General features: G+C 43.1%; 1 protein-coding gene across 2 annotated transcripts in view; it reads right to left on the reverse strand.

The window, feature by feature from the left end:
- Positions 1-379: 379 nt before the first annotated feature.
- The window catches only part of esyt1b (extended synaptotagmin-like protein 1b), a 40916-nt gene continuing 15629 nt past the window's right edge, over positions 380-25666 (reverse strand). The window contains exons 10-52 of one of the 2 annotated variants that reach the window (XM_064966144.1): positions 24643-24725; positions 24335-24383; positions 24167-24256; positions 23860-23955; positions 23152-23223; positions 22899-22985; positions 22586-22735; positions 22184-22303; positions 21872-22048; positions 20087-20172; positions 19806-19854; positions 19570-19659; positions 19070-19165; positions 18818-18889; positions 18196-18282; positions 17920-18066; positions 17678-17787; positions 17393-17597; positions 17066-17242; positions 10843-10925; positions 10580-10628; positions 10356-10445; positions 10116-10211; positions 9861-9932; positions 9691-9777; positions 7577-7723; positions 7153-7286; positions 6211-6346; positions 5919-6025; positions 5646-5787; positions 5288-5464; positions 4904-4986; positions 4514-4562; positions 4223-4312; positions 3893-3988; positions 3580-3651; positions 3412-3498; positions 3098-3244; positions 2879-3015; positions 2468-2599; positions 2258-2360; positions 1956-2005; positions 380-1759 (exon numbers count right to left, since the gene is read on the reverse strand). In XM_064966144.1, the coding sequence (XP_064822216.1) occupies positions 1732-1759; positions 1956-2005; positions 2258-2360; positions 2468-2599; positions 2879-3015; positions 3098-3244; positions 3412-3498; positions 3580-3651; positions 3893-3988; positions 4223-4312; positions 4514-4562; positions 4904-4986; positions 5288-5464; positions 5646-5787; positions 5919-6025; positions 6211-6346; positions 7153-7286; positions 7577-7723; positions 9691-9777; positions 9861-9932; positions 10116-10211; positions 10356-10445; positions 10580-10628; positions 10843-10925; positions 17066-17242; positions 17393-17597; positions 17678-17787; positions 17920-18066; positions 18196-18282; positions 18818-18889; positions 19070-19165; positions 19570-19659; positions 19806-19854; positions 20087-20172; positions 21872-22048; positions 22184-22303; positions 22586-22735; positions 22899-22985; positions 23152-23223; positions 23860-23955; positions 24167-24256; positions 24335-24383; positions 24643-24725 (4437 nt within the window). In that variant the 3' untranslated portion in view covers positions 380-1731. Of the gene's footprint in view, positions 1760-1955; positions 2006-2257; positions 2361-2467; positions 2600-2878; positions 3016-3097; positions 3245-3411; positions 3499-3579; positions 3652-3892; positions 3989-4222; positions 4313-4513; positions 4563-4903; positions 4987-5287; positions 5465-5645; positions 5788-5918; positions 6026-6210; positions 6347-7152; positions 7287-7576; positions 7724-9690; positions 9778-9860; positions 9933-10115; positions 10212-10355; positions 10446-10579; positions 10629-10842; positions 10926-17065; positions 17243-17392; positions 17598-17677; positions 17788-17919; positions 18067-18195; positions 18283-18817; positions 18890-19069; positions 19205-19569; positions 19660-19805; positions 19855-20086; positions 20173-21871; positions 22049-22183; positions 22304-22585; positions 22736-22898; positions 22986-23151; positions 23224-23859; positions 23956-24166; positions 24257-24334; positions 24384-24642; positions 24726-25666 lie in introns of both variants that reach the window. The other variant, XM_064966142.1, reaches the window with a different exon arrangement.

Here is a 25666-nt window from a genome sequence, read left to right on the forward strand (position 1 = left end):
GGAAAGTATAAACGAGAAAACGAGTTGATATCCAGTTTTAGATTTCAAACCGAAAAAGTATTTTAAAAACGATGTATTTCCTCGTTTGGTCTTGCCGAAATGAAAGGAAATAGGAATTATCCAAAATTACAAGGAGCGACTCAAATAACGTTGATGAATATGGCCACGTCTGTTGTTTGAAAAATATTGTGCTTGCTGCATTTATAATAGTTTATTGTATACCACACGGAGTAATATGGCATTTTAATCAGTTTGCAGAATAATTTTGGTAAAATGTTGAACCCCACTAATAGGTTTGTAGGACTTGAGGACTAGTTTCTGTACCACAGGAGATTGCTCTCGTAAGGTGCAAAAAGTGTTTTGACTGCCACGATGCACACTGATTGTATTACCATCTTTATTTTTTCATTTTGGCAAAGGGACAATATATGCACAACTGTAATGCGTTAAAAAATCTGCTGCAATAAAACAAAAATACACAAATGTAAAACACAAAGCAGTATAGTAACACAAGGGCAAGTAAAATGCTTTAAAAGTTTAAACAAAAAGATATGTAACAAAATGGAATGGAGCATAACAAACACTATGACAATGAAATGGCAGATAAATAGTTTGAAAGGAATAACTGTTAACACTCCATTTAACACATTTGAACCCCACTGGTCAGTATCTGTAATCTGTATTATCAGAGTGACTTTGGCTATTGGGTGCATTTCACATGGATAATATATGGATGACAGTACTGTATATATCATTGTTATATACTATAGTGGTAGTCTCTGTTTAATAACATAAGGCAAAGTAAGGTAACATAAAAGCAATGCTCTTTTAGTAAGGGAGGTTCCTGACTAGACACTGAGTAAAGGCGTGTGGGTTAAGGTGTATTGTGTATCTGACTACATGAGACTGAATATGCAAGGACCCATACTGTATCTAAGCCCATAATACTGTACTTTCAATCTTACATATTCCTCATTATCCTTCTATTAATATTAACATGCTTAACAACCCACAACAAATAACATTTCATAATATATTATGGAATTCCCTGATATATCTTCCAAATCATGTTTGTTACTTTGGTATTATCAAATACCGAACTGATACTGTATCCTGACAACGCATTTTGCTGGTCCCTATTCACTTCCTGTTTAAGGAAAGAGTTTCTTTACCTAGATAACATGAACTCCTTCCTCACTGGCAAGATAAATGCATATAACTATCATTCATTAGTACATTAACCTTCAATGTACATAACCTTCAAATGAGCTTCAAATAACCCTAACAAGTTGGTAATATACATTATAGTAACTTTCAAGTAACTTTCATAAGTAGGTATAACCCTCATCAGTTCTTAAAGTATGCAGGTATAAGCCTTAACCTTCTTAAAGTGTGTAACATCCGTAAGTATATACACATTTTGACCTTCATAACTATTACATCATAACTATTAATACTAGGTATAAACTTCGGATTAAACTGTCTAATACTGACTTTCTGGTCCAATCCAGATTGTCTGACGTATTGAGTTGCCCTGTCTTTAGTGATAATATTGATATGTGAATATATAGAGATAGACATTAACAGGCAGACAAGTGACGAGAGGTGAAAGGACAGAGCAGGCTGCAGTAGCGGTAAAGGTAGTTGGGGGAAGGCATCAGCGTGAGTTAGGCTGTTCAGGTTAATTTTAAATCTGTGGTATAACAGGTATGACAGCTGCAGACAGATCCACTATTCAGCCTCCTCTTTCAAGTCAAACCTGTGGGAGGGTTAAAGTAAAGTAAAATTGGTTTAGTTAATTAACCGATAATTTTGTATGGCTACCACTCCAATGAGAAGACGCACACATAATAACAGCGTCAAGGTCAGTGTATTATGGCTAAATTGTCAGTCAACCGACCTTCGTTAGCGAAATCAATTCATTAATTGCTACCTGTTTTATGGCTACTACTCACCATTCTGTGACACCAGAGGCCAGGTCAATCTGAGCCAGCTCTATGTGCACCTGAAAGAAGAAGTTTGATAAGAACAAATATTACTATACACAGCATTCAAAACAAGTGCCATTTGCATAATACTAACATGATATTGCATGGGTGGAACAGAAGCATGAGTCATCATTTGCACCAGATGAGAAAGAAAAAAAACAATGTTCAGACACCCATGTTTACTCCAAAGCTACCCAGCTGATACAGTTTAGTATGATGAGTAAAATATAGCCATAAAAGAAGATGCTGTAATCCAAGCCCAGGCTGACCTGTCCAATGATATCGCTGCTCCTGAAGGACGCTGAGCTGTTCTTCACCGACACACTCAGACACCTACGCCTGGCCTCCTCCACAGACAGATCAAATTCAAACCTACACAGAGGGGCAGGGACAATACTTTTACACTCTGCCGCCATTTAACACAGACAGGTTCAAATGACTCAGTTGGCAGTGAGACACACACACATAACATCTCACACCTCTCGTTATATTCTGGGTTCAGGTCTCTCTTCTTGACGCTTGTCTTCTTCTTGGTGGCCTTGGTTTTGTCTGGCAGCAGCATGAGGGAGATGTAGGTGTCTAGGCCATCTTTACTGGAGGACTCCAGATCCCTATACAGAAACACACAACATGTAACATGATCCATTGCCTTAAAAACCAGTGTGGTCAAATGGTAAAGTAAGAGAAAGAGGTACAGTATGAGGAATTTGTTGAAAATATATAATAGGGATATCATTACACGAATGGACCCTTTCTTTAGCAGTGAGATCAAAGCTAGGCTATATGTAGGGGGCAATAGTGTTTTCAGACCATCATGTGACCTGACAATGACAAACTCTGTGCTCTTGCTATATGAAGAGTTGAGTTGATGCAGACACTCCGATGCAGACCTGCAGGCATGGACTGCAATGGTGAGTTTCTTCTCCTTTGAGGCATAGCAAAGAGACAGCTTCACCTGCCCACAGTTTCCTGCAGCGCACGGCAGTGTCCCTTGACCTATAAGCTCCACCATTTTAGAGTCCAGAATCTGTTGAAAGATACACTTTGTAAGTAATAATTTCAACAGTAACAATAGATGATACAGAAGTGTGTGTGTGTGTGTTTTTCACCTTAAGCTCAGCCCTCAGTAGAATCTGACTGTCAGGTGAGGCCCCATCCAGGTGCAGCCACTGATCCAGGACCAGATCTGGTTCTGACAGCAGCTCTCGGATTGGTACCACCAGAGAACCCATCGCCTGATCCCAAGCACTGGAGAGCTACATGTAGAGATAGAGAGAGACAGAGACACCCTTAAGTGACTGACCTGCTGCTGAACTGAACTAAATGTCCACGTTAATGGACAATAAAGAAATGGTATATTGTTGTAAATGAGTAACGCAAGAGAAAGCAAAGTGCTTGCAATGACACTCAAACAACCCCTCACCTTCACTATGAGCATCTCTTCTTTGGGGTCACGAACCAGGAAGTAGAAAGCCTCGTCCCACTGGGGGGAGTGGGTGCGATCACACACCTTAAGAGAGATAGGGAAAAGAGACGTTAGTTGGTCAATCTAAGACAAATTACAAGCGTGATAATGTAAGCTGAGTCTCACCTTGGTTCTGTAGGTTGTCTTCCCCAGAACTAGCTCAGCTCCAGCCTTTGGCTCCTTCCCACTCTTCTTTAACTAGAAACACAGATAAAGGTCACTCTAGGTCAATTAGGGACATAACTGAGATAACTGGGAAAAAATGGATAATGTAAGACTATTATGGTGAGATAATGTATCAGCAATGAAACAACACAAGAGAAAATAACCAAGTGAAGCATCACAGTTTATCACAAACATCAGATGACAATAGGCCATCAAGATCATGGCAACATGACAACAGAATCCCTTCAGAGGTAAAAGGTCAAAGGTGACTCACAGGCAGTGAGTGGGCTCTGTCTATATAGACAAAGAGGAGAGCAGTAGAGGGAACAGCCTTGTTCTGGTAGGACTGGAGAGACTGCAGCTGCAGCACCTGGAGGTTGGGAAGGAAAGAGTTACATTGAGACATCTCGTGATACTAATGCTGTGCTCTGTTATGCCACATAGCAAGAGTTATGTAATGTGAATCAACTGCTTTCTGAAAATAGAAAGACTTTCTTGGAGTGACTGATAGGACGGGGAGGAAAGAGATTGCTGAACTGAAATCATAGTGAAAGAGATAGGAGATGAGAGAGACAGAAGAAACTGAGAAAGGAGTTGGACTGACCTGATCCAGTCTGTCTGGTTGTGATACTGTAGGTACCCACTCCAGTACCAGATGTACACGACCTGACTTCACTTCATTCAGAGTGTACCACTGGAACACAGAAATATACGCTTTAGACTGTGTACAAATCTAGCACAATCAGTAGAGGTAGAATGTAAAGCTAGACTGTGACAACAGTAATAACCTCACAATCAAAACTTATATTACAAGTCATAAAAGGGCTACAGGACAGAGGAATTAAATCAATTCCAAACTCTGCCCTGACTTCCTGTATAAAGACACTTGACTCACCTGGTCTGTGTACTGGGACCTGATGACATCACTCAGCCTGATCATGAACCTGCACACACAAAAAAAAAAATGTTTTGGCAACTTTTTGGCATTAGATTCTTGTGACTTTTTATATAGATCTGTTTGATACGTAATAGTAGAAAAGTAGAAAACTTTGCAAAGCTGTCTACCATAAGGCCAAAGTGTATAAAGACAGTACCTCTTATCTTGTGTGCATCCCAAATAGCACTCTGTTTCCTCACTTGGTGCACTATTTTTGACCAGGGCTCATAGGGCTCTGGTCAAAAGTAGTGGACTATAAAGGGAATAGGGTGCCATTTGGGACTATCCCTTGAGTATCAATAACAGGTTACTAATTAAACAGTGTATAGTTGTCCAGTTAGAACACACCTGCCCAGGAAGTCATCAGAGTCCATGTCTTTATCATACAGCTCTACCTGGATCTCCTCTCTAGCCTGGGGGGTCAGCACAGTCTGGGAAACACACATCAATGAAAATCAATAACAACAAAACTAAACACAAATAATACTATTACATGATAATAAGGAAGAAAATGTACAAAGGTCACAAACTTCTAGTGGTCTCAGATACATTTTTACGACAAAACCCTTCATAATGAGATACTGCAGTTCATACAAACGATCTCTACTCTAAAATGTATAGCTTTTACTTTTTAAGGCACCGCACATTTTACTGCTCATTTAAATGTGCACAATGTCCAACACCCTGTCCTAGAGAGATGAGCTTTCCTAAAAACACCAACTCCCTCCATACCTCATACATCTCGTTCCAGATAGGGTTGAGGTTCTCCTTGATCACATGACTCTTAAACTTGACCCCTCCGATGTTGATCTTGACGTAGGGGTCACTCTTGCCCTTCTTCAGGCCCCCCATCAGTTTATCCATGGCAACCAGATCCTTGGCCTCCAATAGGTGGATTCTCATCACCCCCTACAGGACAAACAACATAACCCCAGTGACACTCAAGCACGTTTTGAAGACATCCTAGTATTCTCAAAATATGAAATATTATAGTTTTTTTTAATACATTTTTGGTTTAATCCTTTACATTTTGGTTCAAACTATTGGTCTAAGCAATATATTTGTGTTGTCCCTTCAGTGAAGCACCCACCTCTGTGCCAAAGCTGGGGTTCGGTGTTGTGTGAGGAGGGCGGGTTTCAAGGACGACATCAGGCATGGCCTCAGCTTTCTCAGGTACAGACACAGAGGGAAGGCTAAACACTGTAGCTCTGGCAATGTCTTCTATACCAGACCTGAGTATACACACACGGGAACACAAACACACACACAGCATGTTTATAGTTGCTTCACCACACTGAAGGTTGTCTATGCAGAGTCAGAGTACATGAAAAGCTCTCTGCATGCGTTGTTGAATGGAGCTCACCCTGCCGTTGGCCTCTGCCAGGGTTCTTGCTCCTCAGTGTCTGCTGTGACTGACTGTTGGGTGATAGTGATAGGTTCCTCCACCTCACAGTCTTCTGGCTCCTCTATCTGTCGGTCAAAAACACTCATCAATACTTTCACCTGCAGCTATAAAGTTGTAGTCGGTCATGCAATTCGTATCAAAATCAATCAGAATCTGTCTTGTTAATACATAAACTCTTGGTTTCAATAAAAACACATCCACAGAATGCATCTCGAAACCCATATACAGACATCCACATCCAGGATCTCACCTCAGTATCAAAGCTGGGATCAGGGCTGGTGTGTGTGGGGAGTGTCTCAGGAGGGCTGGGGTCTTCTTTGGCAGCCTCAAAGACCTCTTCCTCTTCAGGTTCTGAGACAGCGGGTTGGCTGGAGACTGCAACAGACCTGAGAATACACACAAAGATACACACATGTTGAAGAGTTTTATAATTTACATACACTTTATTAGGGTTGTCACGGTACCAGTATCACAAAAATACGATACCTGATTTTCCGTGGCAAAAAGGAAAACACAAAGCAGATTAAACTCTTTGGTCCTTTAAAAAACCTGCTGTATGTAATATATTGTGTGCAATAAAAAAACATGTCATTCTGGGGGACAACACTGTCACGACTCCTACCGAAGGTGGTTCTCCTTCCTGTTCGGGTGGCGCTCGGCGGTCGTCGTCACCGGCCTACTAGCTGCAACTGATGCCTTTTCCCCTTTCTGTTTATTGGTTTCACCAGTTTGTGTTTTAGGCTGATTAGTCTGGCTTTATTTACCAGTAGGCCCGCCTGCTCTTTGTGTGGGATTGTTTTGTGTAACTTGTGTACACGTCTATGGGTTACGTGTTTCCCATTTCGTGGGTTTTGCTGGACTGTTTAAGTCCCCGTGTTTGGGTCATTTGTTTTGTGGTGCGCCCTGTGTTTCGTGGGGTTGGCTGATGTTCGCCGTTTTGTGCATTAAATATAGCACTACCCTGAACTCTCTGCTTCCTGCGCCTGACTTCTCACCCACTACACGCAGTACGTTACAAACATGAGGCTGCTTGTTTCAAACATTAGGACTTTTCTCTTCAGGAAATGTTGTACGCTTCATGTTTTGTCCCTTGCCACGTGAAAACCCTACACTGCATACATTTGCATTTGCAATCAACTTATAATTACAATTCAACAATTTGAATACTGGGAGGGGCCAAGACAAAACTCACTCCTCAGATGGCACCTCATTGTGTTGTTTCTCCTCATTGGTCGCAGTAACTTGCTCCTCACTGTATCTCCCAAGAGTAATAGTTTCTGGACCTTGTGGTAGCCCAACACCCTCAGTCATCTTTGAGTTCAGGATCTGTGAATGAAAACATGCAGCTAATTACTTACCAATAGCTTTAAGATTAGACTGCTTGGTGCAGGAAAAGTACATAACATGTCCCATGTGGCTCTGTTGGCAGAGCATGGCACTTGCAACGCCAGGGTTATGGGTTTAATTCCCACGGGGACCAAAAATATATGCAAGTCGCTCTGGATAAGAGCGTCTGCTAAATTACATAAATGCACTTTGTGTACTATATGGCACATTTTGTTCCTCACATTGATAGTTGATGTTTGTGAGTGCGAGTATGAGTGTGCGTGTCTCACCTTGAGTTCAGCCCTCAGTAGAATCTGACTGTCAGGTGAGGCTCCATCCAGACTCAGCCACTGATCCAGGACCAGATCTGGTTTTGACAGCAGTTCTCTGATTGGTACCACCAGAGAACCTATCGCCTGATCCCAAGCACTGGAGAGCTAGAGAAATATAAATACAGAGTGAATTAGAAAGGAAAAGAGAAAAAGGTAGAATGGGAGATTTGTATGGATGAATTGCATTTAACAGTGACTGTGCAAGCTGTTTACAGTGGGGTTATGGTTCGGTTTGGTTTCGGTACAGCGGGGCAATTAAATGCCATTCACAATGTTCCCAGGATTGACTGTTGTGACAGGATTGTTATGATGGGCATTATGGGAGGTGGAAATTTACCAGACGTAAATACCAGTTGGACGCATTCATGTGATTTGAACAATTGTCTAACTGCCAACAAGCTACATCAACTATAAACTAAGAGTACAGCAATTAGGCTTGAAAACAAATTATAAAGTAAAAAAAAACACAATAATAGATGGCTTTTTATGAATAATGTTTTGTTGTTGCATTTAACTCCCGAAAATGCTGATATATAGAGATATTTCCTTAGTAGGTTACATCAGAGGTCACCATGTGGGACAAGTGGGTGCTCAGAACTATAGATGAGTTTCCCACTAAATTAGAAGTTGGAGGGCCATTCAAGTGGATTTTTCCCAGTCGTATGTGGTAAAATTCCACTTCCTACTTGGTTACAAACGCACCAAGACACTGCCTCCTTTAGTGCCAGATGCGCACTTGTGACTCTCGTAAAGGGGGCGTGTCTGTAGCACAGTACATCTCCCACTCTGGCGTAATATGATAGGCTGTCACTGTGAAGTAAGCGCAACACATGGTGCATTGGCCAATTCATTGAAAACTTTGGCTTGCTTATATAGAGCGGGTACTACCTGTTTGCTGAAATGGGTGCAAGAGGGAAGTTCATAACTTGGCTCGAGCACTTTCACGAGGTGCTGAAACCCCCTATTCTCAACCACACAGAAGGGGTGTGTCACGACTTCAGCCGAAGTTGGTCCCTCTCCTTTTTCGGGTGACGTTCGGCAGTCGAGGTTAACGACCTTCTAGCCATTGCGGATCCACTTTTCATTTTCCATTGGTTTTGTCTTGTCTTCCATCACACCTGGTTCCCCCATGTCCTTGTCGGTAATTGTTTTCTTGTAGTGCTTATGCACAGTATGCTGATATTCACCGGGTTTTGTTTGACCCATTTATTGTATTGTTCTGTTGACGTGGTTTATGGATATTCAACGACACCGTTGTAAATCAGTTTTCGCTCTCCTGCGCCTGACTTCTCTTCCGCCAGTAAGCACCACACTTACAGGGTGCTATAAACCAAATACTGTAAAAATATATATAAATATAGCCTACCTATCGCTCTTGTAATTTCTTTGGCCAGAATCAGCTGCCAAAGGCTGCTTGAATGCATTGGGAGACAATGTTGTGTTGTCGTTTCTTTGCGTTTCCATCTTGCTCCGGTATACTCGGGTGATGTCAGCGTAAATGTGTCAACATATTTGAGTTGTTGGCAGCTGCATAAGCTATTCTTGTTGAGCGTGGCGACATACTGTTAATCTTTTATCCACAACTCTCTGTCCATCGTCGTTGTAATCTACTGAGAATCCAAAATGTTCCCAACCTGGACATCTAAATGATGGAGGACCCTCCAATTCTGGTTTATCGATCCCACCACTCGCCATCATACAGAACTAGTTCCCGGCTGCGCTTCACAAAAGGACAATTTGAAATGTGGCCATTAAGATTTTAATTTTGATTACAACGTGTACATCTGCTCTAGTTATTTTAACGGAATAGCCTGAAATGTTTTATCAGCTCAGATTTACTCAAGAGGCATAGGCCTACAACGCAAAGTATATAGGCTTAGTGTTTTTATTTTGCCAATATATTTGTATTTATTTATTCCTTCGGGTTCACAATGCAGACCGAACTAAGGTCCCTTTACCGAACGGTTCGGTACGAATATGTGTACCGTTACACCCTTAGTGAGAGACATTATGTTTAGATTAAACATTATCCATGTTTAGCAACTCCATCCTGAAGCAGACTGAACTCTCACCTTCACTATGAGTATCTCCTCTCTGGGGTCACGAACCAGGAAGTAGAAAGCCTCATCCCACTGGGGGGAATTGGTGCGATCACACACCTTCAGAGAGACAAATAAGTTCACATTCAAGGCAGATCCTGTTACAAGTCAAACATCTCAGCTCTACATGTACTGTATCTCACCTTGGTTCTGTAGGTTGTCTTCCCCAGAACTAGCTCAGCTCCAGCCTTTGGCTCCTTCCCACTCTTCTTAAACTACAAAAAACATAGAGATCAAACAATGCAACAGTCATAACAAAAACTAATTGTGAGACACGAAACAAAATAAAAAAGCAACATCTGTGCTTAACCCATATTACAAAGACAACAGACCCAATGACAACAAACCAATGCTAGGGTTCATAAGCTCAAAGTGGCTCAGTGTCTGAGGTGACTCACAGGCAGTGAGTGGGCTCTATCCATGTAGACGAAGAGCAAAGCAGTAGAGGGAACAGCCTTGTTCTGGTAGGACTGGAGAGACTGCAGCTGCAGCACCTGGAACATGAGGAGGTTAGAGTTAAATCACACCTAAACAGGTGGTTAAAAGGTTAACAACTAGTAATAGAATGAGAGATAGGGCAAAAGAAGAAGGAGAAAAAAGCTACATTTGTAGAGAGAGAGGAGAGAAATAGAACTGACCTGATCCAGTCTGTTTGGTTCTGATACTGTAGGTACCCACTCCAGTACCAGGTGAACACGACCTGACTTCACATCATTCAGAGTGTACCACTGGAACAGACACAAATCACACATAAGATTGTGTACTGAAACTAAAAGTAATGCAATATGAAAATGAGTGTTCCAATGTAAGAGAGTACAGACATTATTTAGTACAAGAGAAGAGGGAGACATGTAAACCTTACCTGGTCTGTATACTGGGAGTGTATGATGTCTCTCATACTGATGTTACACCTGTACAAAAAAATGGAGCATCATTGTAGTCCAAAGTAAAACTAAACACTTACAGGGAACTACAAAGCATGCTTCAAACCAAGACAACAACAGGGTAACAAAACATTACAGGACATCGGCTGAGTACCAGACCAGCGCCCTATGGCCTCTGGTCAAAAGTAATGTACTCTATAGGGAATAGAGTGCCATTTGGGACACAAAAGCAGTTTCTCACCTGCCCAGGAAGTCATCCTTGTCCATGTCTTTATCATACAGCTCTACCTGGACCTCCTGACCTGCCTGTGGTGTCATCACAGTCTGGGGACAAACATCACAATGATGTTAAAACCATAGGGAGGAATCACACATATAGAGCACAACAGACAGTGATAGACAAAATGTAAAATACTTTATACTAATATTTTTACAGTGAAGTGTACAAAGTACGCATTTCCACTTTTCACTCATCAGAGAGGAATATATTTAATGAAATGGAGTTATAGAGGACAGTTTCCACAGACAAAGACCACAATTAGATAGAGAAAGAAGAGACCGTGCTGCAGAGAGCTAAAGACGAAAACAAGGTTGACTACAGTCAGAATACAATGTTGGTTACACTTGGCCAGAGCTGGGGTCAATTCTATAGTCGTTATTGTCACGCCCTGACCTTAGAGAGCCCTCTGGGTTCTCCGTGGTGTTTTAGGTCAGGTCGTGACTCGGGGGGTTTCTAGGTATTATATTTCTATGTTGGTGTGGTGTGTATGGTTCCCAATTGGAGGCAGCTGATGATTGTTACCTCTAATTGGGGATCATACTTAGTGTGTCCTTTTTCCCACCTGCGATGTGGGATATTATTTTGTATGAGTGCCTATGTGTGCTACGTATTTCACAATCGTTATAGCTGTGTTGTTTTGGAAGTTTCACTATCATTAAAATGTGGAACTATACTCACGCTGCGCCTTGGTCAAATTATTCATATGACGGTCGTTACAGAATATCCCACCGGACCAAGCAGCGTGCCCAGGAGGTAAAGGAAAGTTGGTCATGGGAAGAGATACTAGGTGGATGCGAGTCGCCGAGGAATAAAGGAGGACAGCAACAATGCCGGGGTCCGCGGCCACAAACAGCCCAAGGGCAACCCCAAGTTTTTTTTTTGGGGGGGGGGGGCACAAGGGGTGGTCGGCCAAGGAGAGAGCCAGAGACCGTCTGGGAGTCCATGGAGCAGTTTGAGGAGGGATATCGGAGAGATGTTGGCTAGGAGTATGCTGCAGCGCAGGCGTTTTGAGGAGTGTGTCATCAGTCTGGTGCAACCTGTGCTGGCTCCACGGACCAGGCCTCCAGTGCGCCTCCGCAGCTCGGTGCAACCTGTGCCAGCTCCAGGCCTCCAGTGCGCCTTCCCAGCCCGGTACGTCCTATGCCGGCTCCTCGCACTCGCCCTGAAGAGCGTGTCATCAGTCCGGTGCAACCTGTGCCGGCTCCATGCACCAGGCCTCCAGTGCGCCTCCCCAGCCCGGTACGTCCTATGCTTGCTCCCCACACTCGCCCTGAAGAGTGTGTCATCACTCCTGTGCAACCTGTGCCGGCTCCACGCACCAGGGTTCCAGTGCGCCTCACCAGCCCGGTACGTCCTCTGCCGGCTCCCCGCACTCGTCCACCAGTGCGTGTTTACAGTCCGGCGTCTCTAGCGACGGTCTACAGCCCGGCGTCTCTAGCGACGGATCACGGCCCGGAGCTTCGCTTCCAGCGACGGATCACGGCCCGGAGCTTCGCTTCCAGCGACGGTTCACGGCCCGGAGCGTCGCTTCCAGCGACGGTTCACGGCCCGGAGCGTCGCTTCCAGCGACGGTTCACGGCCCGGAGCGTCGCTTCCAGCGACGGTTCACGGCCCGGAGCGTCGCTTCCAGCGACGGTTCACGGCCCGGAGCGTCGCTTCCAGCGACGGTTCACGGCCCGGAGCGTCGCTTCCAGCGACGGTTCACGGCCCGGAGCGTCGCTTCCAGCGGCGGTTCACGGCCCGGAGCGTCGCTTCCAGCGGCGGTTCACGGCCCGGAGCGTCGCTTCCAGCGGCGGTTCACGGCCCGGAGCGTCGCTTCCAGCGACGGTTCACGGCCCGGAGCTTCCCTTCCAGCGACGGTTCACGGCCCGGAGCTTAGCTTCCAGCGACGGTTCACGGCCCGGAGCTTAGCTTCCAGCGACGGTTCACGGCCCGGAGCTTAGCTTCCAGCGACGGTTCACGGTCCGGAGCTTAGCTTCCAGCGACGGTTCACGGTCCGGAGCTTAGCTTCCAGCGACGGTTCACGGTCCGGAGCCTCCAGCGACGGTTCACGGCCCGGAGCCTCCAGCGACGGTTCACGGCCCGGAGCCTCCAGCGACGATCTACGATCTGAGCGGGTGCTACGTCCCGCACCGGAGGAGCCACCGACGCAAGTTGCCCACCCTAACCCTCCCTATCTAGTTTCAGGTTTTGGGTGCGGACCCCCTCGGGGGTTCTCCATGGTGTTTTAGGTCAGGTCGTGACTAGGGGGGTTTCTAGGTATTATATTTCTATGTTGGTGTGTGTATGGTTCCCAATTATGAGTGCCTATGTGCGCTACGTATTTCACGATCGTTATATCTGTGTTGTTTATATCTGTGTTGTTTTCACTATCATTAAAATGTGGAACTCTACTCACGCTGCGCCTTGGTCTAATCATTCATGCGACGGTCGTGACAGCTATACAGGTTGCTTAGGAGCTACTTGAAGCAAATATCTTTTCTGTTCAGAGAACAGTCAAGGTAATTGGAAAAAAACATGTAAAAAAATAAATAATTCACAGGAAATATTTAAATGTAACAAAATGGTTTATTTTCAACCATTTCAATTATTTTGAGATTAAAATTATGGGGAATTTTGTACAACATTTTCACTCAATGTGTTTTATGCAACTGCGCACAGGGCTCAGGAAACTTAAGAGTGGTCATAAATGATGACATCCCAATGCGGATGACATCAAGATTCCATTTAACAGACAGTTACTCAGATTTGGAGTTAGTTGTGTGAAGGCGGGTGTTGGTAAGTACCTGCATTTTATTTTAGTATTTAGGCTAAACATACATTTTTCAGTGAGAAAACAGACATTGACATCTTATTTGTATGACCATCTGAGGTTAACTGCTACAAATGACCACACATTACTTAGGTGATGGGTATGGATTTCTGAGCTTTAACTATTGTTAATCATTAGTTATAATAAAGACATGAGGGGTGCAATTAAGCTTGGGAGGGGCTGAGTGCAGGGAAAACGGTCATGTGGCAGTACTGATAAGGGGGGGAAGAGAGCTGTGGATAAGGGGGTCGAGGTCAGGTCACGTTAAGGGAAAAGAAACCGTTTATTGCCCATATCACTTGGGAATAGTTTAAATTAATTAAATACCCTAACCTTAAGCTATGTTCAATGTTAGCAGACATTGTAATAATGATAAAAGTCAGAGGATTTTCTTCTGAATAACTGGTCAGGGCATAGCACTTTCCATTCAGCTTCAGGCAACGTTGATGTAAGGCTCTATCCCACGTGTGGTGACTACTTCTATCCTTCACGCCCATTGTAGCTTATATCAATGTAATTGCACCCAACACAATGTTGAAAACAGAATGCTTCCCACCACGAGATCACATAACTAGACGTGAGATTGACACGACCATAATAATCATCATGAAATGGCCTTGGAAGTTCCATAAGTATAAACCAACAAAATTCATTATTTTTTACATTAACCTGTTTAACTGCATTGATATGGCTTAATTGAGCTTAGTCCGGACTCGTTATAGTTGAAAATACCATGAAGGTACACAAGGGGAATTTAAACCAAACAGATTTTTTTTGCCGGTCTTTTGTTTCCCCACATTTATTGAATTAATTTCCCATCAAGAAAATGTATCCCCATTCCCAAATCAAATACCTTCATCGATACCACAAAAACCACAGACAAATACAGCTTTTTACTCCAATCTGGCGACCCTCATAAAATCCGACATAGTACCAGTATCCCAAAGTATTAAGTGAAAACAAGCATATAAAACAGCATTGCCATTAAATAAAAAAAAATAAAAAAACGTAAGGCAACTATAATATTATATGTATTTCGGTGACAACCTGGTTGATTAACAATATTGGGTTGTTAACACGTTTTTTTTCTATAAATAAATGTGGGACACAAAAAAAAGCAGTGTAGAACACGACTGGCCAAAATCTACCATAGTCCTGACTCGTTGGCCCCCCCCCCCCAATGTTTTTTTTCCTATCAATGAAGTCGCACAAAAATGTGTATTTTCCTACGAATAAAATCACTTTTTTTTCGTCTTTTCACACGAATTAAGCCACACAGAAACACACCAAATCTGCTGAAACAGTTTTTGTACATGTCACGAAATCTGCTGAAATACTTAGTGTATATTTTTGCATGAATTGAGTGTGAGATTGTGTTGCTTGTAGGAAGCAGTAACTCCCCATGGCTGACCTATACTTCTCTATAACTGGGATAATACTCAACTGGGCTAATAACTCGTCAACGAGCAAATAATATCAACAAATGTGCACACGCACGACTCTGCGCTCTGACCTCTGACCTGAAAAGTGCATTCTCTCGCGGGTGATTGGTTGAAAGACCCCCGCCAAAAATAATTCTACTCCGTTGCGCTCTGGCTCTGCTTACAACAAAAATCAGACTCGTCAGATTTTGTTTTTTTTACATTGAAAAGGGGCTGATATAATGTTGATTTCATCACAGGAAAAACGTTGATATATATAGTGAAACTAATGGGGCGAATTCAGTTAAATTTAATCTCTTGCGTCTCTGCACGTCATTGGCATATCTTCTGCGCGGCAGTCCTGGACGAAGTGCGCGGACGGTGACGCGCCCAGTTTAGAGGGAACATTGCTGTAGAGGTGTTTATTTTACAATGTTTTAACCTTTATGAACTGTAAATGTAATTGAACTGACAGCAGAATATATACAAAAATAAATTACATTCGTTGATCCATGGATATTTGGATGAGGCAGGCTCTGTGGTCCCTATTTGAGTAGATAGATCCTGGCTTGTCTCAAACGATCAGAACGTTTTGACCAATCAGAAGACTCGTGGGAGTGGCTGAGATCCATACAGGTCAGGTTTAGTGGGTGGAGCTTAAGTCATAGCAACCACGTGAGTTGATGGGTGATGCGTCATGCTTGAATCACAAAAGTAATGTCATACAGCCTTATTCAATCTACACACTATACCCCATAATGACAAAGCTGAAACCTTTTTTTTGGTTTTCTGTTTTTTTTGCAAATGTATACATTTTTTAAAACAGAAATACCTTATTTACATAAGTATTCAGACCCTTTGCTATGGGACTAGAAATTTAGCTCATGTGCATCCTGTCTCCATTGATCATCCTTGAGATGATTCTACAACTTGATTGGAGTACACCTGGGATGCCATCCCCACCAACACTCTTCCTAGAGCTGGCTGCCCCGCCAAAAGGCACCTAAAGGACTCTCAAATAATGAGAAACATGATTCTCTGGTCTGATGAAACCAAGATTTAACTATTTTGCCTGAATGCCAAGTGTCACATCTGGAGGATAACTGGCTCCATCCTTAAGGTGAAGCATGGGGGTGACAGCATCATGCTGTGGGGATGTTTTTCAGCGGCAGAGACTGGGATTCGAGGGAAAAATAATGGAGCAAAGTACAGAGATATCCTTGATGAAAACCTGCTCCAGAGCGCTCAGGACCTGGGGTGAAGGTTCACCTTCCAACAGGAAAACGACCCTAAGCACACAGCCAAGACAATGCAGGAGTGGCTGCGGGACAAGTCTCTGAATATCCTTGAGTGGCCCAGCAAGAGTCCGGACTTGAACCCGATCTAACATCTCTGGAAAACTGAAAATAGCTGTGCATCGACGCTCCCCATCCAACCTGACAGAGCTTGGGAGGATCTGCAGAGAAGAATGGGAGAAACTCGCCAAATACAGGTGCGCCCAGCTTGTAGCATCATTCCCAAGAAGACTCAAGGCTGTAATCGCTGCTAAAGGTGCTTCAACAAATTAAAGGGTCTGAATACTTATGTACATGTGATTTCAGTTACATTTCAAAATAAGGCTGTAACCTAACAAAATGTGGAAAAAGTCAAGAGGTCTGAATACTTTCCGAACGCACTGTATGGTAGAGACATGGGGTTTGGACTGTTATTTTTCTTACTGAATTGAATGGACATATTTGTGTAAACCTTTAATTAATTCATCCCTTTATGGGTGAACACCCTACTATGTGTTTATGATTAGACCGATGTAACACTACTAAGTATTATGTAATACTGTATAATATATTATGTACATGGAGCTGTACTGACAAAATACAAGTTAATGTGGGTTTACGGTTTAAAATATAGACAACACATTTTTCCTAAAAACTACAACTCCCTCCATACATACCTCATACATCTCATTCCAGACAGGGTTAAGGTTCTCCTTGATCACATGACTCTTAAACATGACCCCTCCGATGTTGATCTTGACGTAGGGGTCACTCTTGCCCTTCTTCAGGCCACCCATCAGGTTGTCCTTGGCGATAAGATTCTGGGCCTCCAGTAGGTGGATTCTCAGCAGCCCCTAAAAACAAACACTTGTAACAAGACTGCACAAATACAGCAGTATAGCATGACATACCTAATTCACACAGTACTGTATGTGGTACTATACTGTATACCTAAAAATAAAAAAAAATGTAATAATGGCCTTCACTGGCATACTGGATCTCACCTCAGAGCCAAAACTGGGATTAGGGTTGGTGTGTGTGGGGAGTGTTTCAGGAGGACTGGGTTCCTCAGTGAGCTCCTCAGGTACTTTCCCAGAGACCATCTCAGTAGCTGTTACTTTCTTAGCCTTCTCTGGCTCTGGTGCTGGGATAGAGGGAAGGCTGGGGACTGGAGCACTGGGAGTGTCCACTGAACTAGACCTGAGCAGACTTGGTGGAATAAAATAGAAATTGGTTAATCGTGTGTGTTTGTGTGTATGTGTGTATTAGTACACCCTCATTTGTTCTACCTCTTCTGCACTGTGTTTCTCTCCAGTCTCTGTTCAGCAGTAGAGGCGGCTTGAGCTCTGGATTGATCTGCCCTCTCCACATCAATCTCACACTTCTTGGGACACAGAAGCTGTAGTAGAACAACACATTTAATAACACCACCATATAACCTTATTACAAAATATCATGTATTGAATTAACACATGTCTAAAGTGACTCCTACAGAGTAATCGAGTGTTTGTTAAGTGCAAGTATGTCTCACCTTGAGTTCAGCCCTCAGTAGAATCTGACTGTCAGGTGAGGCTCCATCCAGACTCAGCCACTGATCCAGGACCAGATCTGGTTCTGACAGCAGCTCTCTGATTGGTACCACCAGAGAACCAATAGGCAAGGTCCAACTGTGAGACAACTAGAGGAGAAGAGAAAATGGAAGAAGGATGAATAACCTCGTAATTCTGTGAAGAGTATAGTACCCTTTTATAAAAACCCACATCTTTAAGCTCTGATCTAAAAAATATATTTTAACATACACACTTACCTTCACTATGAGGAGCTCTTCTCTAGGGTCATGAACCAGGAAGTAAAAAGCCTCGTCCCACTGGGGTGAGATGGTGCGATCACACACCTTAATAGAGATAGAAAGGAGGCATGAGCAGTAATTCACTGTCACAGATCAAAATATCAAATCAAATTGTATTTGTCACATGCGCCATATACGTGAAATGCTTACTTACAAGCCCTTAACCAACAATGCAGTTCAAGGAATAGAGTTAAGAAAATATGAACTAAATTACATTAAATAAAAAATAAAACAAAAAGTAATAATAAAATAACAATATCGAGGCTATATACAGGGGGTACCGGTAGAGTCAATGTGCAGGGGTACAGAGTCAATGTGCGGGGGTACAGGTTAGTCGAGGTGATTTGTACATCTAAGTAGAGGTAAAGTGATAACAAAGAGCGAGTAGCAGCAGTGTAAAAACAAAAGGGGTCAATGTAAATAGTCTGGGTGGCCATTTGATTAATTGTTCAGCAGTCTTATGGCTTGGGGTCGAATACCATATTAATATTACCATATTATTTTTAAGACACATTAAATGGTTTTACAGTGTCATATGTCCATTTTTAACAGGACACATTGAATGGGTTGTATGTCTCACCGTAGTTTTATGGGAAGTCCCCCCCACAACAAGTTCAGCTCCCATTTTTGGCTCCTTCCCACTCTTCTTAAGCTGGAAACACGCCACAATAAATAAACATTCAAAACAAACACACTACACGTGCACAAAAGAGGCACCCAGGTTCATATGCAAAATAGAATTAGTCCTCTAAACATAAACATCATTAACATTAGCCCTGCACACAAAATCACAAGACTCCCTCCAAACTGAGAAAGAGGTGCAAAGACTCACTGGCAGGCCGTCTGCCCTCTCCACAAACACAAAGAGTAGAGCCATAGATGGAACCACCTTGTTGTGGTAGGACTGCCTGGACTGGAACTGGAACACCTTGGGGACATTTACACCGGTCACTGGGTCTGTATGGCACTGTGTACAAGGATGCATTACTCTGATGGCAGTGTGTATAATGATTGTATTTTTTTATTTAACTAGGCAAGTCAGTTAAGAGCAAATTCTTATTTACAATAACGGCCTACCCCGGCCAAACCTGGTCCAACTGTGCGCCACCCTACTGGACTCAAAAATCACGGCCGGTTGTGATACAGCCTGTACTTGAACCAGGGTCTGTAGTGATGCCTCTAGCACCGAGAAGCAGTGCCTTAGACCGCTGCGCCACTCGGGAGCCCCATGACACTACTGTTTAATACTGCCTATTATAAAGCTTATGTTTTGCAAAAGAGATTATCTTATCACAATACGATATCTCTAATAAAAGAGGAAGAAGGGCTGACCTGGTCCAGTATGCCTGGTTCTGATACTGTAGGTACCCACTCCAGTACCAGGTGAACACGACCTGACTTCACATCATTCAGAGTGTACCACTGGAACAGAGAGCCAACAACTCAGTGCAGTCTACCACAGGGAAACTAATGAGCTTTTACATAGGATGGCAACATATGCATTGGTCTGTTTGTGTGAAGGAAAGTATGAAGTCATGTTAACTCTGATGCAGGCAGGCAGATCTCACCTGGTCAGTGTATTGAGAGGTGATGATATCCTTCAAACTAATCTTCAACCTGTATAGGTACATAGGAATATCAGGTTAGAGCATAAACAACTGTACAAACAAACGGAAAATGGAGCAAAATCTAATCCGTGGGAGTTACATGTCCATGCCCAAGGGGTGCCAAAGTCACCACACATAGAAATCTATCTAGTTCCCAGAGACTCCATTTGCATCCCAAATGACACCCTAAAGTAGTGCGCTATATAGAGAATATATTGCCATTTAGGTCACAACCTGCATACCTGCCCATGAAGTCATCTTTCATGTCCATGTCCTTATCAAACAGCTCTACATGGAGCTCCTGGCCAGGCAGCGTGGTCAGAACCACCTGGGAGACAACACAACAACAGCTTCAGTAAAAGCAATATCCTACATACTAAAACTGGAAACACACAGGGAAGCACTGAGATTTTGAGGTCACCTAATATTGTCCTCCAAATAATGGGTAAATACTCATTGGTAGACTGCTGTCCTGGTTGTTAACATTGTTAATTTCGTCAACAATAACTATGACGAAAAATATTCGCCCCATGACCAATTTTTCCTATCGAAAGCTAATGACGATAACGATATGAGATGCCATGAAAAAAACAATGTGAGAAATGAGTTTTCATTTTAGTTGACTAAATTGTGACGAGACGAGGATTTCACGTGAGACTAATGGACATTCAATTTGACATGAAGCTCCTTTTTATCTGATTTGTCCAATCATAAACATGAATGCCTTTGCAGAATATTTAATGCAATCCTCTCATTGGCAGAATTAACGTCTTTCAATTACGCGGTCCGGCTCTTCCACACAGCTCCCGTGAGGTCACTTCAGTCACTCGTCAATCTTTTGAACTGGTGCGCTGTCACCCCCTGACCTTAGAGATCCTTATTATTCTCTATGTTTGGTTAGGTCAGGGTGTGACTCGGGTGGGAAATTCTGTGTTTTCTATTTCTTTGTTTTTGGCCGAGTGTGGTTCCCAATCAGAGGCAGCTGTCTATCGTAATCTCTAGTTGGGAGATCATACTTAGGCAGCCTGTTTTCCACCTAAGTTTGTGGGATCTTGTTTTCTGTTTAGTATCTGAGCCTGACAGAACTGTGCGCTTTCGTTTTTTGTCTTTGTTATTTTGTTTTGGTGTCATCAATAAAAAGACGATGTACGCCTACGACGCTGCGCCTTGGTCCACTCTTCATTCTACAACCGAGAGCCGTTACATGCGCATTCAGGACACTTCAGTTGTAACTAACCTAAACTAGAAACAATCATGTTTACTCTCTCTTACTTTCATGTAGGCTATTTCTGCTTAGATCACATCAGAAGCTCTATGTTATTAATCTGTGTTGTAGCTCTCGCGCTTTGCAAATGCGACTGCAGTAGTTTTTTCCCCCCAATTGGAAATATGAATGCTATTTGCTGAATATTAGAGTACAGTAGCCTAACATTTCTGGCATTGTTGGAAAGCACAGATTCTCCCCCTGTTAGGGGAGTCAATATTATTTACTCCAATCCAAAAGGTTATGATGGGGAGAAAAGAGATGTATGCCTAAATTGTTTACCTGTAGCCAAGGCTTTTTAGCCTATGGTAAATCATGGCTGGCATAGGTTATAATCTGCCACAATAGCAATGTGCCAGCTATATGAGGGTCGAGTTGGACAAGGCTATCTTAATGATGATATAGATTATTTCATGGGGGGAAATGCAATAAAATTACTGTGATTAAAACTAGACTAAAATGGTCCAGAGTTTTAGCCGCTGACAACAAAAACTAAGGATGAAAATACTCAAATGTGACGAAGTCTAAAAGGTATTTTAGTCATAAAGACGAACACTAAAACAAAATCTAAAATAGCTTCCAAAATGATCACTGATCATTGATAAGCACTCTTTCTATGGTTCTGTTTTCTGATGACCAGAAGCCTCCTTGAACTCATTATAACCCTACAGTTGTATGACTGTCCGTTTTAACCAATTACTTTATTTGTTTTGTTAAAATGTTCCGACTTGAAAATTAAGATAATATTAGGTTGATATCGTACCTCATAAATCTCGTTCCAGGTGGGGTTGAGATTCCTATTGATGACCCGACTTTCAAAAGTCTCACCCCCGATGTTGATCTTAACATAGGGGTCACTCTTGCCCTTTACCATGCCCCCCATCATGTTGTCCTTTGGGACCAGATTTTGGCCCTCTAGAAGGTGGATTCTAAGCACCCCCTAAAACAACAAAACACTGAAATTCAGCATAGACTCAGACTCTTCAACATTGCAATCATACTTTAACTTGGTTTGATTGTAACTACCTTAGTTACTAACAATAACATGTATGTCCATGTATATTACATGCTTTACCTCTGTGGCAAAGCTGGGGTCAGGGGAGGTCTGTTGGGGGCGTATTTTTGAGAAACCAGCTGCTAGGCTAGCTGCCTCTGTAGAGGAAGTGGGAATGTTCTCCTCATCCAACCATAGCACCTGAGGGAAAAAGAGAGAAAGAGAAAAAAAGAGAGAAAGAGAAAGAAAGAGAGAAAGAGAGAGAGACAGACAGAGAGAAACAAAGCGAGAGAGAGACAGAGAGAGAAACAAAGCGAGAGAGATAGATAAAGAGAGAGAGATAAACAAAGAGAGAGACAAAGAAAGAAAGAAAGAAAGAAAGAGAGAGAGAGAAGAATGCATTACACATAGGCCAAACTGAGCTTTAGAGATGTGCATCCACCTTACTGTAGGTTGGGATTGAGAGGAGGAACCTGTCCTTACCCTGAGTACAGTGTTGATGTAGATGCGGCTGGCAGGGCCAGATTTGTCAAGCTGGAACCACTGGTCCAGAGACAGGTTGGGGCTGGACAGCAGACGGGACAGAGGGATGGACAGGGTACCTAGAGTCTGTATCCGGTCGTTGTCTTTCACCTGGAAGAGATGGGAGGATAGTGAGAATGTTCAATGAAGAATACACACATAGGAACGAGTGTGGTCATTCAACAGATTGCTATGAGGAAACAGACAGAAATAATGCATTCAAATAATGACAAATTGGTGCAAAACATGTAATGGAGTTAGAATATCAAGTTACCTGAATGTCTATTGACTGCTTGCGTGGATCTGGGATGAAGAAGGTGAAGGCATCCTCCCACTCTGGGTTGATTGTCGTCCAACAGGTCTAAAAACAGTGTTAAGGAATAGGGAGAATGCTAAATAGGAGTGGGTTTGACTTCAAAGCAAAGGGTTATGATAGTCTATTACTATGGTAGTCACCTTTGGTCTTCAATTCCACTATAGGAGCCGGATGGAATAAGTCTAGTAAGTCACTACTCTGGTAGTCTTACCCTGCTCTCTCGAGTGATGTCCTGTACAGACAACTGCACCATGGGACTGGGTTCTTTGTTGCCCTTCTTCATCTAAAACACACACATACAAACACACATCAACATATAAAACACACAAACAACTTTAACACTTTATTAATGTAGCACTACGGGGGCGTTTGTTTCGGCCCAGCACTATCAACATTTGATTTAACTAATCAAGTTATTGATAATTAGATTTGATTAGTTGAAACAGATGTGTTTGTGCTGGGTTTGTAACAAAAGCCTGCACACTCTGTAGCTCTTCAGGACTAGGGTTGGTAACCACTGGCATAGATGTTGCATAGCAACCGCCGAAAAACAACAGAAAGAGGAAACAGAGTTGAGTGCCAAGAGTTTCAGGAAGTCTAAACACAGCACGACTATGGGTGTGTTTCATTCCAGAAGGTTGTTCCCTTTCCTTGGCTCCCATTCACTTCCTTTTGCAGATCAGACAGGACTGGATAGGTGAAAACAACATGCCGTGACAGCTAGCCTTTAAAGCCGATGTTGCAATTATCTCAGATCAGTGATGGGAAGTGAACAAGGGCCGAGGGTAGGGAACAACTCTGTGTAACAAGAACCCTAGTGACAGTTACAGCGCTACCCTCGCAGCCACAGACAGGATGCAGCTTAAGGGCTGAGAGAGGAGGAGGAGGAGGAGGGGGAGGTTGACGAGGTGTGACTCACAGGAAGGGCTTCAGCCTTGTCCAGATACACTGCCAAGATGGCTGCCGAGGGGGGATCAGAAGTCTTACTGGACACTGTCTTGTTCCTCTGAAGAACCTGAGAGAGGAAGGGAGAGGGGGAGGAGTTGAGAAGAGGGGAGAGGCACTTAGCTCTAAGCACTTTTCATTCTGCACATTCCTTCACTACAGCTCACTGCCAGCGTACACAGTCAGAATAGTGTATAATCAAACAAGACGGAATGGGCCTCATACTGCTGTAACATTAACTTTGGGAGGAATATTATGATAGGGAGGATACGGATGCAAACCTGCTCCAGTTGCTCTGTATTGGGCAGCAAGACCAACCACTCCAGTCTGAAATGGACCCGTCCTGACTTGGTTTCTTTCAGGGTGAACCACTGAGAAACAAAAATACAGATTGTGATGACAAAGTAGTGTCTAACCGTGTCAGATATTCAATACTCAAAATAACTCACTTCATCAACAACTGTGGACTTCTTCACAATACCCAAATCTATCTTGGTTCTGTAGGAAACGGCAGAGTGGGAGAGAGACAAAAAGAGAAATAAACAAAAAGAGAGAAAACAAGACAATGGAGAAAAAGAAGGAAAAGAGATCCAGCAGTATTTAAGGAAGAGAAGAGAACACTACATGTAAAACACTAGGAGACTTTGTACTCTTTTTACTCAGTTACAGGGCTATGTGAGGTGAAAGGGAAGGGAAACAGTCAAAAGTGTCAATGTGGCACACAGAAACACATGGACAGGCAGTGAGATGTAGCTACCTTCCCAGGAAGTCATCCTGGTCTGGGTCTTTGTCATACACCTCCACCTCCAGCTCCTGACCTGGTACTTCATGGACTATGACCTGACATACACACATGGACAAACAGTTGCATTCGGAAAGTATTCAGACCTCTTGACATTTTACACATTTTGTTACGCTACAGTCTTATTTTAAAATGGATTAAATAGTTTTTTCCACTCATCAATCTACATACAGTACCCCATAATGTTAAAGCAAAAACTGTCTTTTAGACATTTTTGCGTATCACATGTACATAAGTATTCAGACCCTTTAATCAGTATTTTGTTGAAGCACCTTTGCCAGCGATTACAGCCTTGAGTCTTCTTGTGTATGCGCTACAAGCTTGGCACACTTGTATTTGGGTCTCTGCAGCTCTGTCAGGTTGGATGGGGAGCTGCACAGCTATTTTCAGGTCTCTCCAGACAGGTTCGATCAGGTTCAAGTCCGGGCTCTGGCTGGGCCCCTCAATGACATTCAGAGACTTGTCCCGAAGCCACTCTTGTCTTGGCTGTGTGCTTAGTGTCATTGTCCTGTTGGAAGGTGAACCTTTGCCCCAGTCTGAGGTCCTGAGTGCTCTGGGGCAGGTTTTCATCAAGGATCTCTCTGTTCCTTGCTCTGTTCATCTTTCTCTCGATCCTGACTAGTCTCCCAGTCCCTGCTGCTGAAAAACATCCCCACAGCATGATGCTGCCACCACCATGCTTAACCGTAGGGATGGCGCACGTTTCCTCCAGACATGATGCTTGGCATTCAGGCCAAAAAGTTCAACCTTGGTTTCATCAGACCAGAGAATCTTGTTTCTCATGGTCTGAGTCCTTTAGGTGCCTTTTGGCAAACTCCAAGCGGTTTGTCATGTGCCTTTTACTGAGTGGCTTATGTCTGGCCACTTTACCATAAAGTCCTGATTGGTGGAGTGCTGCAGAGATTGTTGTCCTTCTTAAAAGGTTCTCCCATCTCCACAGAGGAACTCTGGATCTCTGTCAGAGTGACCATTGAGTTCT

This window comes from Oncorhynchus masou, chromosome 5, assembly GCF_036934945.1.
Source record: "Oncorhynchus masou masou isolate Uvic2021 chromosome 5, UVic_Omas_1.1, whole genome shotgun sequence".
Classification (NCBI taxonomy): domain Eukaryota; kingdom Metazoa; phylum Chordata; class Actinopteri; order Salmoniformes; family Salmonidae; genus Oncorhynchus; species Oncorhynchus masou.